We start from the raw sequence: 15,197 nt of genomic DNA on the forward strand, positions 1-15,197 counted from the left end.
AAGGGCATAAAGAAAGGTGCTGTCATGGGTTCTGGAAAAGTCAAATTACAGGTAATTTAACCCATCCCCATGAGAGCACCATAACAAGAGATGACAAAGAAATTCTTAGGGAGGTGCCACCGCATGAAGAACATTTCTCCCAAAGGAAAGGTCAGAAGCACCCAAATTCCTTCCAGTAGTGTTTAAAAAAAACAAAAAAAAAAAAGTGGAAGGTGAAAACCAAGTTGCTGCTATACAAATCTCTTCAAGAGAGGCTTTGGCCGTTTCTGCCCCTGAAGTAGATACCGCTCTTGTAGAGTGAACTGTCAAATTCTTAGAAGCGGGGTGTCCACCTGAAGAATAGACTAGTGAAGCTGACGATTTACCCATCTAGCTAGGGTCCCTTCAGATGCCACCTGGCACTTGTTTGGACCCTGAAAGATAACAAAGAGGTAGTTTTCCCACCACGCAGATGTATTTTCCAAGTATTGAACTGAACAACTTCTGTTGTCAAAGGATTCTAGTCTCCTCATTCCTGGGGTCATTACAAATAGAGGGTAAAATGACCTCTTGAGACCTATGAAAGGATGAGGGTACCTTAGGAAGAAAGGCTGAGCCTGGCCTAATGACAACTATCACAGAGAATGAGGGTACCTTAGGGAGAAAGGCTGAGTCTGGCTTAATGACAACTCTATCACAGAGAATATTGGTAAATGGTTGGTTAAATGATGGAGCCTGTAATTCCACTATCCTTCTAGCTAAAGTAAGGGCCACCAGTAGGATAGTTTAATAGGTTAGAATTTTAAGTTGTACTTCCACTAATGACTCAAATGGAGATGTACTTAGGGCATCTAACACAAAATTAAAGGTTCCATGTTGGAACCTGAAATAGAGCCACCAGTCTAGTTTTGCCTACTGACAGTATGAACCTCACTACCCATGGGTGGGCAGCAATTTTCTGATCACACAGGACATCCAAGGCCGACATCCGTACCTTTAAGGGTATTAGCGAACAGACCCAGCTCCAGGCATTTTTGTTATAACGCTAAGATCTTAGGCCATGTGAGAAATTAAAAAAAAAAAACAAAAAAAAAATAATTTCTTGCAGACCCTTGCATAAATATTCGTTGCTAACTTCTTTCTGCACCCCATCAGGTTAGTACTAGATTTTTGGAAAACCTCTGATTCCAGGAGCTGCGGCCCAAACGCCATGCCGACCGATGGAAATTGCTTAACCCCAGGCAAACACCTGGACATTGGAACAGAAGGCCTGGAATTTCCAGGAGAACCCATGGATCCTCCACTGCCATTTGTCTTAACCAAGTGAACCACATTCTTTTGGGCCAAAATTGTGACAGCAGGATCACTTCAGTTTTATCTGTCCAAATCTTCCTTAAAACAAACAGGACCAGGGGTATTGGCAGAAAGGCATAAGCTCCGGAGACTATTTGTGGCGAAAACTACTGAAACAGGAAGAGATGCTCCGCCTTTTAAATCTGTAGGTTTCCTGTCCTTGGGGACAGATTCTTGCTCTCTTGTTATAGTGCGGTCGTTGGGATGGGAAAATCAAAAATACCCACCATGAATTATCTAATATTTAATATTTGCAGATATTGGTATTTGATTTGCACCAGTTTTTCTAAGGTTTTTTTTTTTTTTTTTTTTTTTTTTTTTTTTTTTTTAAGGGAACCCGACTTCTCTCTACCCCTGTTAATTTACTATACTGCTGCATTCCTCTTAATGCAGATTTCCTGTAACCCTTATGTTAAAGGAAAAGTTTCCAGCATAATCATAAAATTAGCATTTTTAACTTTTGGTGCCGCATATTCCAAGTAGGGAAGGTGGCCATATAACTCTGATGAGGATCACAATGCAATGCTCAGATTGGCTGACAGCTATTCCGACCCAGCATGACAGGAGCATAGAAACATATGCTGTTACGCTCTGGTTGGAATTACCATCGGCCAGTCCAAGCATTGCGATCCCCATCCAAGTTATATTATATATGCTAGCTTGGACCGCGCAAAATTGTGACGCACTGGTTGTCGGGGGCGCAGGCAATTTCAGAAAAAGCAAGCTGGTCAAATGTAAAAGTATTTCATGAGCTGATGAGCACAGACAGGTATATTTATAAATGTAGATTGGTAATACAATAAATTGTTTTGATAAGTAGAGGCCAAAAAATGTTTTCCGGTTGAGGTGCCACCTGCAGGTCATTGTTTCTTTCTGCAGGTTTATGAAAATGAATGTTTAAACTGTATTTAGTGATAAATTCATGAATATGTGGTTTGTTTGGCCGTTTTCTTGCTGAAGGGAGCAAGTTTACCTTTCAAATGGTGTATCATGTGTGGTGGGGCAAAGTAATCAGCAAAAAAGCAGTGCATGCTTACAAAATGTGTTGGTAGTGTGCTTTGGGGTACTGTGGTGCCACCTGCAGGTCATTTTCCTTACTGCAGGTTTATGAAAATTAATGTTTAAGCTGTATTTTGTGATCAAATCGTGGATGTGTGGTATGTTTGGCTATTTTCTTGCTGAAGGGGGTATGTTTACCCTTCAAATGGTGTATAATTTGTGTGTGTGGGTGCAGTATGAACAAGAATACAAAGGAATCACCGAAAAAGTGTTTAGAAATAATAGATCACAAATGTATGGATGCTGCCGTGACTTTGTGCATGCACAGTAATCTTATGCTTACATGCAACTGCCCTGGAGTCACACTGTACAGACCAGAAGCCAAACCAACCAAGTACATCCCACAACAATTTCACAGTAGATGCAATGCGATGCAGTGTTATAGTTCAGAGCAGGCAAGTATATGAATACTTTAACATTGCAGCACAGCTTGTCTAATGTGACATCGTAGAGGGAAGCAGTCTGTCAGACATCGGGATTGCCAACATTCCCTCCCCCCCCCCCCCCCCCCAAGTTTTTCTCCGCATCCCCACCTGGTATCCCTCTTTGGGTGGGTGGCTGTCTCCTCCTGGTCCGAGATGTGTGGCTCCCCAAGGTCAACAATGCCTGGGTCAGAGAAATCATGTCCTACAGCTACAACATAGAATTCTCCACTCCAACATGAGATCCCGCTATGAGCATTACACATTGCACGTATACCAACAATGCTATTTTGTTTTTAGATTTTTCTGTAGTTTCTTGTACTTTGTACAAATGGGCATTGCCTCCCTTTTTGAGCTAGGCATTTCATCTATATAGCTTCCCATGGGCAGATGTCTGAACAATTGGCCCCTATCCCACTCTTCAGTTACCTACAATGAGGTCAGCTGAGACAAGGTAAGGTTTTAATACTAGAGACAGGATAGGACCTTCTCGATTGTGAATTCTTTGTCACGGTAGGATGGCTTTTTCGATCATGCTGAACATAAAGCCTCTGAACCAGTGTGTACAGCTTTGACGATTCAAGATGAAGTAGAGGTCCCTTTGCTCAATTGCTGCCTTGATGGAACCTGGAGAATTTATTTCTTCAGCATACATTTAGAATGCCCACCGCCAGATCTCCATTTTCCCAAAGTTTCCACGCTTTGCTGTCAAATCAGTCCTACTTTAAGTTTGTCAACCTCCCCTTCGGGCTGGCCACTGCTCCTCAGATTTTCACAAAGTTCATGTTTGTAATTCATGGCACATTTGTATGTCAGGGAAATGGTGGTCACTCCTTGCCTCAACATGCTTGTCAAGGTGCATTCTTACTCCAAGAGCCTATAGAGTATGCAGATCGTGCTGGACTCGCTTTGGATGGATCAAAGTAATCTTTGATCTTGGCTCAGAGAATCATTTTCCTCAGAATGCTATTCAATGCCATCCAAGAAAATGTTTTCCCTTCGGAGGACAAGCTCCAATCCCCAAGCAGCCCTTCTCCCCTTCCTCTGCATGAGCATTCTAAGCAAGATGGTGGCTGCCATCGAGACCAACTCATTTGCGCTGTTCCACACTAGGCCTCTGCTGCTGTCTGGGAAAAGGAGAAAAAGCTAGCTCACCACAGTTGTATAGTTCCTTCGGACTGCCATTGACAATTTTGATCAGAATGTAGTAGGAGGAATCCAGCTCAAAAAGGTATAAAATCTTAAGCTTTATTTGTATATGATTAAAGCATCTTCCCATGCATCATTAATACACAAATACACCAAGGTTACTTACCGGTAGCCGTTTTTTCCGGAGCCCATGACAGCACTCCTGAGAGGGAACAGCCCCGCCAGGACAGGACCGTACTGAAATATAAGGGGCGGTACACCTCTCCCCCGCTTCAGTTGGTTACAGAGCATGAGAGGACCTCCCGGTTAATTACACATATAACCAACACCACATAATAAATACACCAAATTTTTGTGCACACCCAAATGGTGAAGGGGGGTGGAATATATGGTTGCTGTCATGGGCCCTGGGAAAACCGGCTACCGGTAAGTAACCTTGGTGTTTTCCCTTCACCCATGACAGCACACCTGAGAGACGTCTGGAGAATTTGAAACACCTTAGGGAGGGACCACCGCTTGTAGCACACCTACCAAAGGTTAAGTCAGCAGAGGATAGGTCTAACCTATAGTGCCTAAAGAAGGTTGATAATGAGGACCAGGTAGCGGCCTTACAAATTTGGTCAATTGATACCTCTTCTTTCTCTGCCCAGGAGGTCTCCATGGCTCTGGTGGAGTGAGCCTTGATGCAATCAGGAATCAGAGCACCGCTAGCCAAGTACGCTACACTAATGGCATCCCTAATCCATCTGGCAATAGAACCCTTAGACACCCCATAACCCTTCCTGCTACCCTGAAAGGCTATGAATAGGGACTGGGACCGCCTCCACTGGCTAGTCACCGACATATATTGTAGCAGCACCCTACTAAAATTTAAATTGTGAAATTTTTTTTCCCCAAAATTTTTAGGGTTCTTACAGAAGGAAGGATAATCTCTTGACTTCCATGAAATTTAGAGGCTACTTTGGACAGATATGCTGGGTCTGTTTTCAACACAATCCTATCCTTGTATATCTGCTTATAAGGCGGACTTGCAGAGAGGGTCTGCAAATCACTCACCCTACGGGCTGATGTAAGAGCAACTAATAAAATTATTTTGAGGGTGAGGTGTTTTGTGGATAAGCCATGTATGGGTTCAAACGGTTCCTTCGCAAGAGCCCCTAATACTAAGTTTAGATTCCACGGGGAAACTTTTGGAATCGGGATTGGTTTAGACCTATGGCAGGACTTTATGAATTTTGCCACCAATCGATTCTCTGCCAGGTTACAATTGTATAATGTACCCAAAGCCGAGACCTGAGCTTTAAAAGTATTAACGGCTAATCCCAGCTCTAACCCCAACTGTAGGAACTCTAAAAAATGGGACCAATCGGAGATTTCTGGCTTAATGGTTTCCCCAAGAACTCTAGGAATTTACTCCACGTTCTGCTGTATATCCTTGTAGTTATAGGTTTCCTATTCTTTAGTAAAGTATAATCACAAAAATATGCCCCCACTGTAAATTTATATCCCTAAACGGGTGATACTCCACAGAACATGAATAACACTATTGCGGTAACGAAAAAATATGTACCAAACAAAATTCAATACCACACAATGGCGTATCAATAAAAATACTGTATATACTCGAGTATAAGCCGACCCGAGTATAAGCCGACCCCCCTAATTTTGCCACAAAAAACTGGGAAAACTTATTGACTCGAGTATAAGCCTAGGGTGGGAAATGCTCCATAGATTATTCCCCCATATGCTGCCCCCATAAGAAGCTCCATAGATTATTCCCCCATATGCTGCCCCCATAAGCTCCATAGATTGTTCCCCCATATACTGCCCCCATAAGAAGCTCCATAGATTGTCCCCCATATGCTGCCCCCATTAGAAGCTCCATATTGTTCCCCCATATACTGCCCCCATTAGAAGCTCCATAGATTATTCCCCCATGTGCTGCCCCCATTAGAAGCTCCTTAAGATTATTTCCCCATGTGCTGCCGCTGCTGCAGCATGTAAAAATAAAAAAAATGACATACTCACCTCTCCTTCGCTGGGTGTCAGATACTCACCTGTCCTGCGTCCATGGCTGCTCACCGCTATCTGCCACGTCATAAGTCAGTGATGTTCAGACTGCAGGGGGTGCGGTGCGCACTAATCACGTCACCGCGCCCTCTGCTGTCTGAAGTCACTGACCGATGACAGACAGCAGCAAGCAGCCATGGACGCAGGACAGGTGAGTATCGCTATACTTACCCGTCCTGACGCTGTGTCTTGAGCCCCCAGCTTCTCCGCGCTCTCTCTTCCTGCCTTCAGCGGTCATGTGATACCGCTCATTAAAACGCATGAATATGCGCATATTCATGAGTTTTAATGAGCGGCACCACGTGACCGCTGAAGGCAGGAAGAGAGAGCACGGGGAGAAGCTGGGGGCTCAAGAGACAGCGTCAGGACGGGTAAGTATGACCTGACACCCCCTCCCCCTCTGACGCCCGGTGTATATGACTCGAATATAAGCCGAGAAGGGGACTTTCAGCCCAAAAAAAGGGGCTGAAAATCTCGGCTTATATTCGAGTATATACGGTAATCATACTTTACTGAAGTTCTTAAAACAAAGTGCACAAGAAAGATACTGGAATAAAGAGGGGGGACTGTAGGCCATGAAACCTCCCACCACAACACCGCAAAATGTCTGATGTAATCCACATACCGATACAAAAAATGAAAAATCCACTAATAGTACAGGGCAAAAAGTTTTACCGCCAGATATATACTTAGATAAGCCATGTGCCCTTAACGGGTATACATACAATGCTCTAGAAATGTAAAATGTATAGTGGACTAACTCTAGCCCTCATGACAGGCGTTACCTCGGACAAAGTATGTAAAAGTACTTATTTGGTTACATACCAGTATGTGCTGGTGGGGGGAGTCCTGACCGTCACCTCTGCCCCAGTATGTGCATAGACTCACAACTATTCATTGTGAGTCTATGCATATACTAAAGTGCCTAGTGCAAAATGGAGTTTATAATCCCTATAATTTATGCATAGACAATTCAATACATCATTGTGAGACTGTGCAAATAAATACATAAAGTGCTGAGTGCTATTGCAAGTCCTATTGTGCCTCACCAATATGTTATTTAGTATCCTTTATAAGTGCTAGTAGCAGTAGAAAATAGAGATCATACCAACCCCGGTTTCCTATGGTTCCCCTGCACACATCACTCCAACGCACGATTCGCTATTGCTTCATCAGGGAGTGATGTGAGCAGGGGCTGCGGTGCTGTTATAGTGTCAATATGTTCTGGTTGCCCATGTATAAAGTATAGGGATCCTGGAGATTCATTTTTTTCACAAAACACTTTTTTCATTATATGTATTGCACTAATTTATATGGTGATATTCTTATTATATGACACTTTGTTTTGTTATATTGCACTAATTTTTATATTTATGAATGTTTTACTTTTTGATTGATTTTCTTGGTGCACTATTATTTAATTTATATATTTTATTTTTTTCACCAAATTATTTTTACTGGTGCTCTCTTGCCAATTGTTTGGTTTCCTTGTGTACCCACCCCTGCATACATTTGTGTCAGATACGTTTTTTAAATGCCAAGTTTTATTGCATTGTGTAAAATTTACTGAAAACTGAAAAAAAAATTCTTATTCACACAATACTTTTATTATTATATGGAATATATTTTATATTTTTTATTTTTCTTTGGTGGCATTCCCTGTTTTAGCCTGTTGCGGCTTAGGAAGTCTGCCTCTATGCTCTGTGCCCCCTTTATATGTAATGCTGTAAGGGATAAGAGGTGTTGTTCCGCTAACTGAAAAATGTCCGCTTCCATCAGGGACAAGGACCTTTTCCCCCCTGGTGATTGACACATGCTACCGTGGCCCGGTTGTCTGACATAATCCGGACATCGCGGCCCTGGAGGAGAGGAACAAACTTTTTAGGGCCCTGCTCACTGCCCATAGTTTTAAATTTGAGGATGATCCCAGCTCCTGAGGGTCCCAAGACCCCTGAATTGCTTGATCTCTCGGGTGTGCCCCCCACCCTAAGAAGCTTGTGTCTGTTAAGATCACGTCGCTTACTGATGTTTCCCAAGAACCCCTGATGTCAGGTTTGTCCAGTCCGACCACCATTTGAGAGTCCCTGATCCTCATGGAAAGTTTTACTTTCCCTTCTAAATGCCCTCTTAACCTCTGTGCTGACAGGATCTCCCATTGCAGATGTCTGGTATGGAATTGTGCCCCTCTGACTGCTGGGATTCAGGACGTCAGGGTCCTCAACAGGGACATCGCATTTCTTTGGGACATTTGTGGTTGTTCCATGGCTGCCAAGGTTAGATTTACTACCTTCTCTATTTTGTCCTTGGGTAGAAGACAAGCTTGTAGCTCGGAGTCCAGGATGAAACCAAAAAAAGGTCTGCACCTTTAGAGGTAATAATTTTGACTTTTGGGTATTCGCCATCCAACCCAGTTCGTGTAGGGTCTCTGACACCTGTCTTAACTGTGTCACACAGTGATCCTCTGATCTTCCCACTATTAGAAAGTCGTCTAGATAGGGAACTATAACCGTGTTTTGAATTCAGAAGAAGGCTGTCATCTCCACTATGACCTTGGTGAATACTCTCGGGGCTATTGATAGGCCAAAAGGAAGGGCTCTGAACTGAAAATGTGAGACCGCCCTGGATGTATAGTGCCACCCTTAAATACTTTTGATAACCTGGATGGATGGGGATGTGGTAATACGCATCCTTTAAATCGACTGCCACTATACAATTGTGATGGAGGAGCTTTATGGCCGTAGTCACCGATTCCATTTTGAAAGTGTGATTTTTCACATGATTGAGACCCTTGAGATTTATAATAGTTCTGAACGAGCCATCTGTTTTTTTTTTTTATTAGAAAGAGGGGCGAGTAAAACCCCCTCCTTTTCTGTTTGTGTGGAACCTTGGACAGGACTTGTTTGTCCACCAAGCTCAGGATCTTTGTCTCTAGGGCCAACTGTTCTTCTAACCCCTTCATGACAGGGGTTATTACAAATGTTTATTTTGACTGCTGAAGGAATTGTATTTTCAGGCCTTCCTTCACTATGTTCAAAACCCAGGTGTTGGAGATGTTTTCCCAGGCCTGAACAAAGAGTGAAAGACTCCCCCCCACAGGTGTTCTGGCATCGAGAGGACTTTCTGGCTGTAGAGGAGGGTCCGCAGAACATAAATCTGGACTCCTTTTTTCCCTTGTACTCCCATTTTCTTCTCTCTCCTGGATGACGACCTCTGCTGAATTTTCTCCTCCGAAAAGATTGCCTTCTCTGATCCCCTGAGAACCTGGGAATAGACCTTCTTCATATCACTCGCGTTCTCCAGAATGTCATCCAGATTTTTTCCGAATAGAAACTGGCCTTCACAGGAAAGTGAACACAGTTTAATCTTAGACTGTAAATCCCCAGAACATCCTTTGAGCCATAACGCACGCCTTGCCGTGTTTGATAGACCGGCTGCTCTAGCCGCCAGTCTCAGAATCAGCAGATGTATCTGCCAAAAAAGCTGCGTACCCATTTAACAAATACATGTCCGACAGGATTTTCTCTCTCGCTACCTTGGATGCGAGTTGCTCCTCAAGTTGTTGAAGCCAGATCATTAATGACGTGCCATACAAGTTTCAGCAATTGCTGGCTTTAGCCCCACTGCTGCCGCTTCCCAGGTGTGTCTCAGGAAAGTGTCCGCTTTCTTATCCAATGGGTCCCTGAGTACCCCTGAGTCCTCAAAGGGTAGCACTGACCTTTTAGATGACCTGGATACCGCAGCATCAATTTTTGGAACCTTGTCCCAAATTTCTGTGTCTCTCTCTTCAAAAGGATACCTCCTTTTAGAGGAGGAAGGTAGGGCATCTGACTTCTCCGGTCTCCTCTATTCTCTATTAATAAGGGCCTGGACCTTGGAATTGACTGGGAAGGTCCCTTTTTTTCTTTTCCCGTTACCCCCCAAACATGACATCTTCCAGTGACTTGGTCATTTTTCCCTCTTTCAGGCCCATAGTCATTTTAATGGCCTTAAACAGACCATCTGTGTCTTCTATAGGAAAACATGGCCTACCCCCCGTATCAATGTCCAAGGAAGAGGAAGATGGGGATTTAGGTTGGGCTAGGCCCTGAGACGAGGGTGAAGGAGTCCGAATTAGAAGGAAGATCCTTAACTTTTTACTTCCCTTTCTTCAGTAGCGACTTAAGGGAGCCCTCCACCTCCAACCTGATAACTGGTTGAAAGCTAGCTGCAAAACTAGGGGTCCCTTCCACAATGGTCCTATAAATGCAGTTGGAACATAACAGAGGTCCTTCTGCCAATCCTTTTCTACTTTTCTAGGGGATTTTTACACAGGGCACAGACCCTGTTATTTTTCTTTCCCATGGATTTTCTAGATTTTTCCTAAAGATTTAAACAAACAATATTAACATCTAGCTGACATTCACGAAGATCACTCACCACCCGTTGATAACCATGGGTACCGGACTCCGAGTCCGTGGTGGAACACAACGCATCCTCTCTGGATACTGAGGATTCCCGGGATCTCTGGCTGGGACGGCTGCTGCTCCTGTCACTTGAGCGGCTGTCACCTCTGTGCCCATGCTACCGATGAGCTGTCGGTTGTCCTGATGGTAGTGGTGGTGGCGACTTTGATTGCTCCGAATCAACTGACTCCATCTTTCAGCGGCCCCCCGCTCTGGTGTCCAAGCTTTAAATAACGTCAGCCTCACTCCGGTGTAACTTCCCCCTCCCCCCTGTGACCGCTTGCTGGCTACCGCTGATTTCCATACCAGCCGGCGCCACACAGGGCGCCGCCATCTTGTTTCCGGAACTTCTGATGTCAGCAAGGCACCTCTCCAGTCATGCCTTGCGGCGCCTGTGATGTACCCGGAAGAAGCCCTCGTTGTTCCTCCACGTGTCATCAAAGGCAGGAGCCGGGCAAGGGAGGGCGGCGCAGTGGATGTAACCCGACCCCGCCGGGAATGCCGCCTGCACGTACACCAAGCCCCCGGGGGACCTGTGGACGGCGCTTCCAGCACCCAAAGGGCCTTAGATGGCTTTCTTTCACTCATGACAGGTACCGTCCTTCAGTACGGGATCCCCATCCAGGACAGGAACCCAACTGAAGCAGGGGAGAGGTACCGCCCCTTATACAGTGTGTCCGTAAAGTTATGGTGCACTTTTGACCAGTCACTGGAAAGCAACAAAATACAAATGTGAAATCTGCTCCAAATAAAACAAAAACTCTCCCAGTTTCATACCTATTCAGTGCAGTTTGATGTGGGCTCCATTTGTTGCCCTACACACATCCAAACGATAGTGAAATTCTTGCCACACACAGGTAAGGACGTCTGGTGTAACAGAGTGAATAATGTCTGTACACGGTGTTACGTCATCTTCTGCGTATGTGCACATGCTGCCACATCATCCTACAGAAACTGGGAGGGTTTTCCTTTCATTTGGTACAGATTTCACATTTCTAGCGTCTTTTGTTGCTTTCCTGTGACTGGACAAAAGTGCACCATGACTTTACGGATACACTGCATTTCAGTAGGTTCCTGTACTGGCGGGGCGGATCCCTCTCAGGTGTGCTGTCATGGGCGAAGGGAAAAAGAACATAAACTTGTTTCTGATGCACTCAGCAGTGCCTGTACTCATGATTTTACACCAGAATTCTGATGCAACACGCTGTGAAAAGTCAATGTTGTGGCACAACTCGAAGCTGCGCTAACATTTTGCAACTTTTGGCACCCACGTCAATTTCACCCAGCTCTGACAAAGTGGGCAGACTTGGAGAATGTAGACTTCCACTCAAATTCATGTCAAACCGCAGCCTTCACTATCCCACAAATCTTATTCCAGCAGGGACTGAAGTAAGATTTTTGGTAAGGAGCATAACACTCATCAGACACTCCGGATTCATTAAGAAACATGTCTCTTAGGCTACTTTCACACTAGCGTTTCCTGGAGTTGTGGAGGGATGCGCACGGCTGCCGTGAAGCTCCGCCCACGGCCGCACCTCCTCCGGTCAGCTCCGCATATGGGAGCATGACGCTGCATGCGCCCTGCGTACATAATGCTAAAGATGCAGGTATGCGTTTGCCGCCGCGTCCTTTTGACAGTGCGCCAGCTGACCAAAACGCAACACTGTGCGTTTGGCGCAGGTCGGCACACCGTCAAAAGGACGCATGCGACGGCAAACGCATACCTGCGCACGGCCTGCGTAGCCAATGCTAAAGATAGGGTACGCAGATAGGCGGAGCTGACCGGAGGTGTGGCCGTGGGCAGAGCTTCACGGCGGCCATGCGCATCCCTCCCTCCGCAGCTCCAGGAAACGCTAGTGTGAAAGTAGCCTTAATGAATCAGGAGTCTCCCATGCCACCGCACCACTTTGTCAGGACTGATGTTAAGACAACATATCTTGATGAATCCGAGCCATAAGGATTTCAACAAAATTATCCACGGATCTGTGGTTAGTTCTCCAAGATATTTGGAACAATGAAGAAAACTTGGGACTCAACTTCTAGAATATTTTTTTGGGATTTTTCAATGCAGCCAGAAAATAATAGACGTTTTGGCCTCACTGGCCTACATCAGGAACAGACTGCAGTATAGTAGTTAATTGCATTCAGTGTGATAGAAGTGACACCATAGTCACTTTAAATGTGCCTGTTATGCACTAGGCGCTGGGCATGGAGCCTGAATCAAATAGTACCTGGGTGGGAGGGGGTGCCGTGCAGATAACAGCGACCCAGAATCCACTGTTGGTCAGCTGTCCACTGTTGGTCAGCTCCATGCCCAGCACTTAGTGCATGACCAGGCATATTTAAAGTGAATATGGTGTCACGTCTATCACACTGAATGCGATTAACTACTATACTGCAGTCTGTTACTGCTGTAGGCCAGTGAGGCCGAAACATCTATTATTTTCTGGCTGCATTAAAAAAACCAAAAACATTCTAGAAGTTGAGTGCCAAGTTTTCTTTATTATTCATGTATGGTGTGGGGCCCTACTTGAGCACCTTCTGAAGTTGTGCATACGGTGTTTTTCCTTTACAATATATTTGGAACAACCTCCCTGTGAAGTCTCTTAAAAAATTGTGTGCCAGTGTATCTAGAATTTATGCTGTTCTGAAGGCAAAGGGTGGTCACACCCAGTATCAATTTGATTTAGAGTTCTCTTTTGTTAATGCACTTTACATTTTGTTAATAAAAACTTTTAAAAAAAAAAACTTCTATTTTTCAAAGCTCAGTCATGTGAACAAGAAAAACAAATTGGTAGGTGGAAGATATCAAAGATAAAAATATGCAGGGACTCCAAGGGTCTAAAAAGTGCAGCACTCTTGGTAGATGGAAAACAGAGAAAGGGTGGAAGAGAAAGCTTAAAAAACACACTATGGCCCTGTTTCATTACAGCTTTTAAAGGCAGAAAAATGGCATAAAAAGCTTGGAAAAGTAGCAAAATTACAAGACAATGAATCTTTGTAAATGTTTAATCCTACATGGTTTAAGGATCCATATAATCAGGTAAGATTAGGCATAAACCATATGGGCAATAAAGATTTTGAGAGAAATATCAGACACACAAAAACAGACAGACTATGGAATAAAGCAAGAATAAAGTTTATTGTACATATGTACAAGTATGTGCAAATGGGCATTACCCATCTCGTATAAAGTAACCAATCTAAAAACATAAAACTCCAAGTAAAAATTTCCTAAGCCACTCATGCAAAGAGCGCAGACATCTACACTTCAATCATAGACTTGTAAGCACCAAAATGAGCAAGATGTGTAGATGCTACACAACACTGTCTGGTTTGCAGTGAACCACTTACCTATGCAAAGTACTGGCAACCACTTCTGCTTTGTAATAATACATAACGACATTCAGTAGTCTTCGAATGTAGTAAGAACCAGTAATGCTTAATCATGAATATCATTATAATGGTCTCTTAAATTAGGACAATGGTTCCTAGCACACATATAAGCTGCAAACTAACCAAAAACAAGCTGCGCTCACTGTGCATACGAAGAGTCTTCTTTAACAAACCTAATGAAAAAGACTTTTTTTTTTTATTTTTTATAAATGCTTATTAAAATCTGCATTTGAAAACAAAGCCATTGTTGTTTAACAATAAAAGTTAAACCATCAATTCACTGATTTTTTTTTTACCAGAGGAGAATTGACTGTGATTAAGGTAATGCCACAGTGGAGAAACGCTTTCTATAATAGTATATTAAAATTATAGGACAAAAGAGCACAAGTTCTGAGATCCCCCAAAAAAGCTTTAAAGCTTTTAAGGAAAAGTTGCCCAGGAATAAAGGATTTTCCACTTTATTATAAACTCGCTGATATTCTGCCATTGTACTAGTCCTAAAGGAATACCAAAGAATATCATTCAACTACCAATCATTTTCCTTGGTAGTCATGTGAAGAATATATCTTATGTGATCGTTGGAGGACTTGTGTGGACCACTGAAGCAGTAGGCGATTCAAGAAACGCATATTTTAAAATATTTCTTGTTCTTAAGTAACTTTTACAAAATCTCAGAAAACCCCTTTAAGAATGTACATCATGACAGATTAATAGCAGTAGGTGCAATGTGGTCAGTCAAGGACCGGAAATGTCGTTTAACAGAATTCTACATGATGTTCCACAGATTAACAAACCTTTTAAAATGAGTTTTATAAAAACAACCACATTACAACAACTCGTAAAAAGTAGTTTTATAGAACATAGAAGATTAAAATAGCTATAATGCTGCATAAAAACCTGGACTTGCAGACCAAAGAAGATAAAAAGAACAGTATGCACAACTGTTGAACAGTGCAACATCCACTGAAATGTCATCCAGAGAGAACCTCTAACGGATTGCCCTCTCACTCACAACATCCTGAAGGCGTTTGATCAAAACGTCGTCATTCTCAGTGCACATCCTCTTTGCAGGAGACTCAGAGTCACTGTCAATGGTTATCGCTCGTTTGCGGCTCCTATGGTCCTGTTTAATCATGCTGTTGATATCTTCCAAGCTCTACAATTACAACAAGTCAGGATCAGTGGACAGGTAATTTAAATAGAAGTTTGTTTGCATGTTTTAGATGCCTTCTAAAGAGACTGAAAAGAGGTTTATAACATAAAAAATAAAAATTAATATAAAATGAAAGAAAAGAAAATATATATAGACACACATCGTAGTGGAGGT

The 15,197-nt window shown here is 43.4% G+C and overlaps 1 protein-coding gene across 4 annotated transcripts in view; it reads right to left on the bottom strand.

Moving 5' to 3' along the window:
• Positions 1–13,597: 13,597 nt before the first annotated feature.
• RBL1 (RB transcriptional corepressor like 1) overlaps positions 13,598–15,197 on the bottom strand; it is a 139,143-nt gene continuing 137,543 nt past the window's right edge. For all 4 annotated transcript variants that reach the window (XM_073555364.1, XM_073555363.1, XM_073555366.1 and 1 more), the window contains one exon: positions 13,598–15,026. In XM_073555364.1, coding sequence (XP_073411465.1) covers positions 14,859–15,026 — 168 coding nt within the window. In that variant the 3' untranslated portion in view covers positions 13,598–14,858. The remainder of the gene's footprint in view (positions 15,027–15,197) is intronic.

This window comes from Dendrobates tinctorius, unplaced genomic scaffold (genome assembly GCF_039654945.1).
Source record: "Dendrobates tinctorius isolate UK_male_01 unplaced genomic scaffold, ASM3965494v1 ptg000223l, whole genome shotgun sequence".
NCBI classification, from domain to species: domain Eukaryota; kingdom Metazoa; phylum Chordata; class Amphibia; order Anura; family Dendrobatidae; genus Dendrobates; species Dendrobates tinctorius.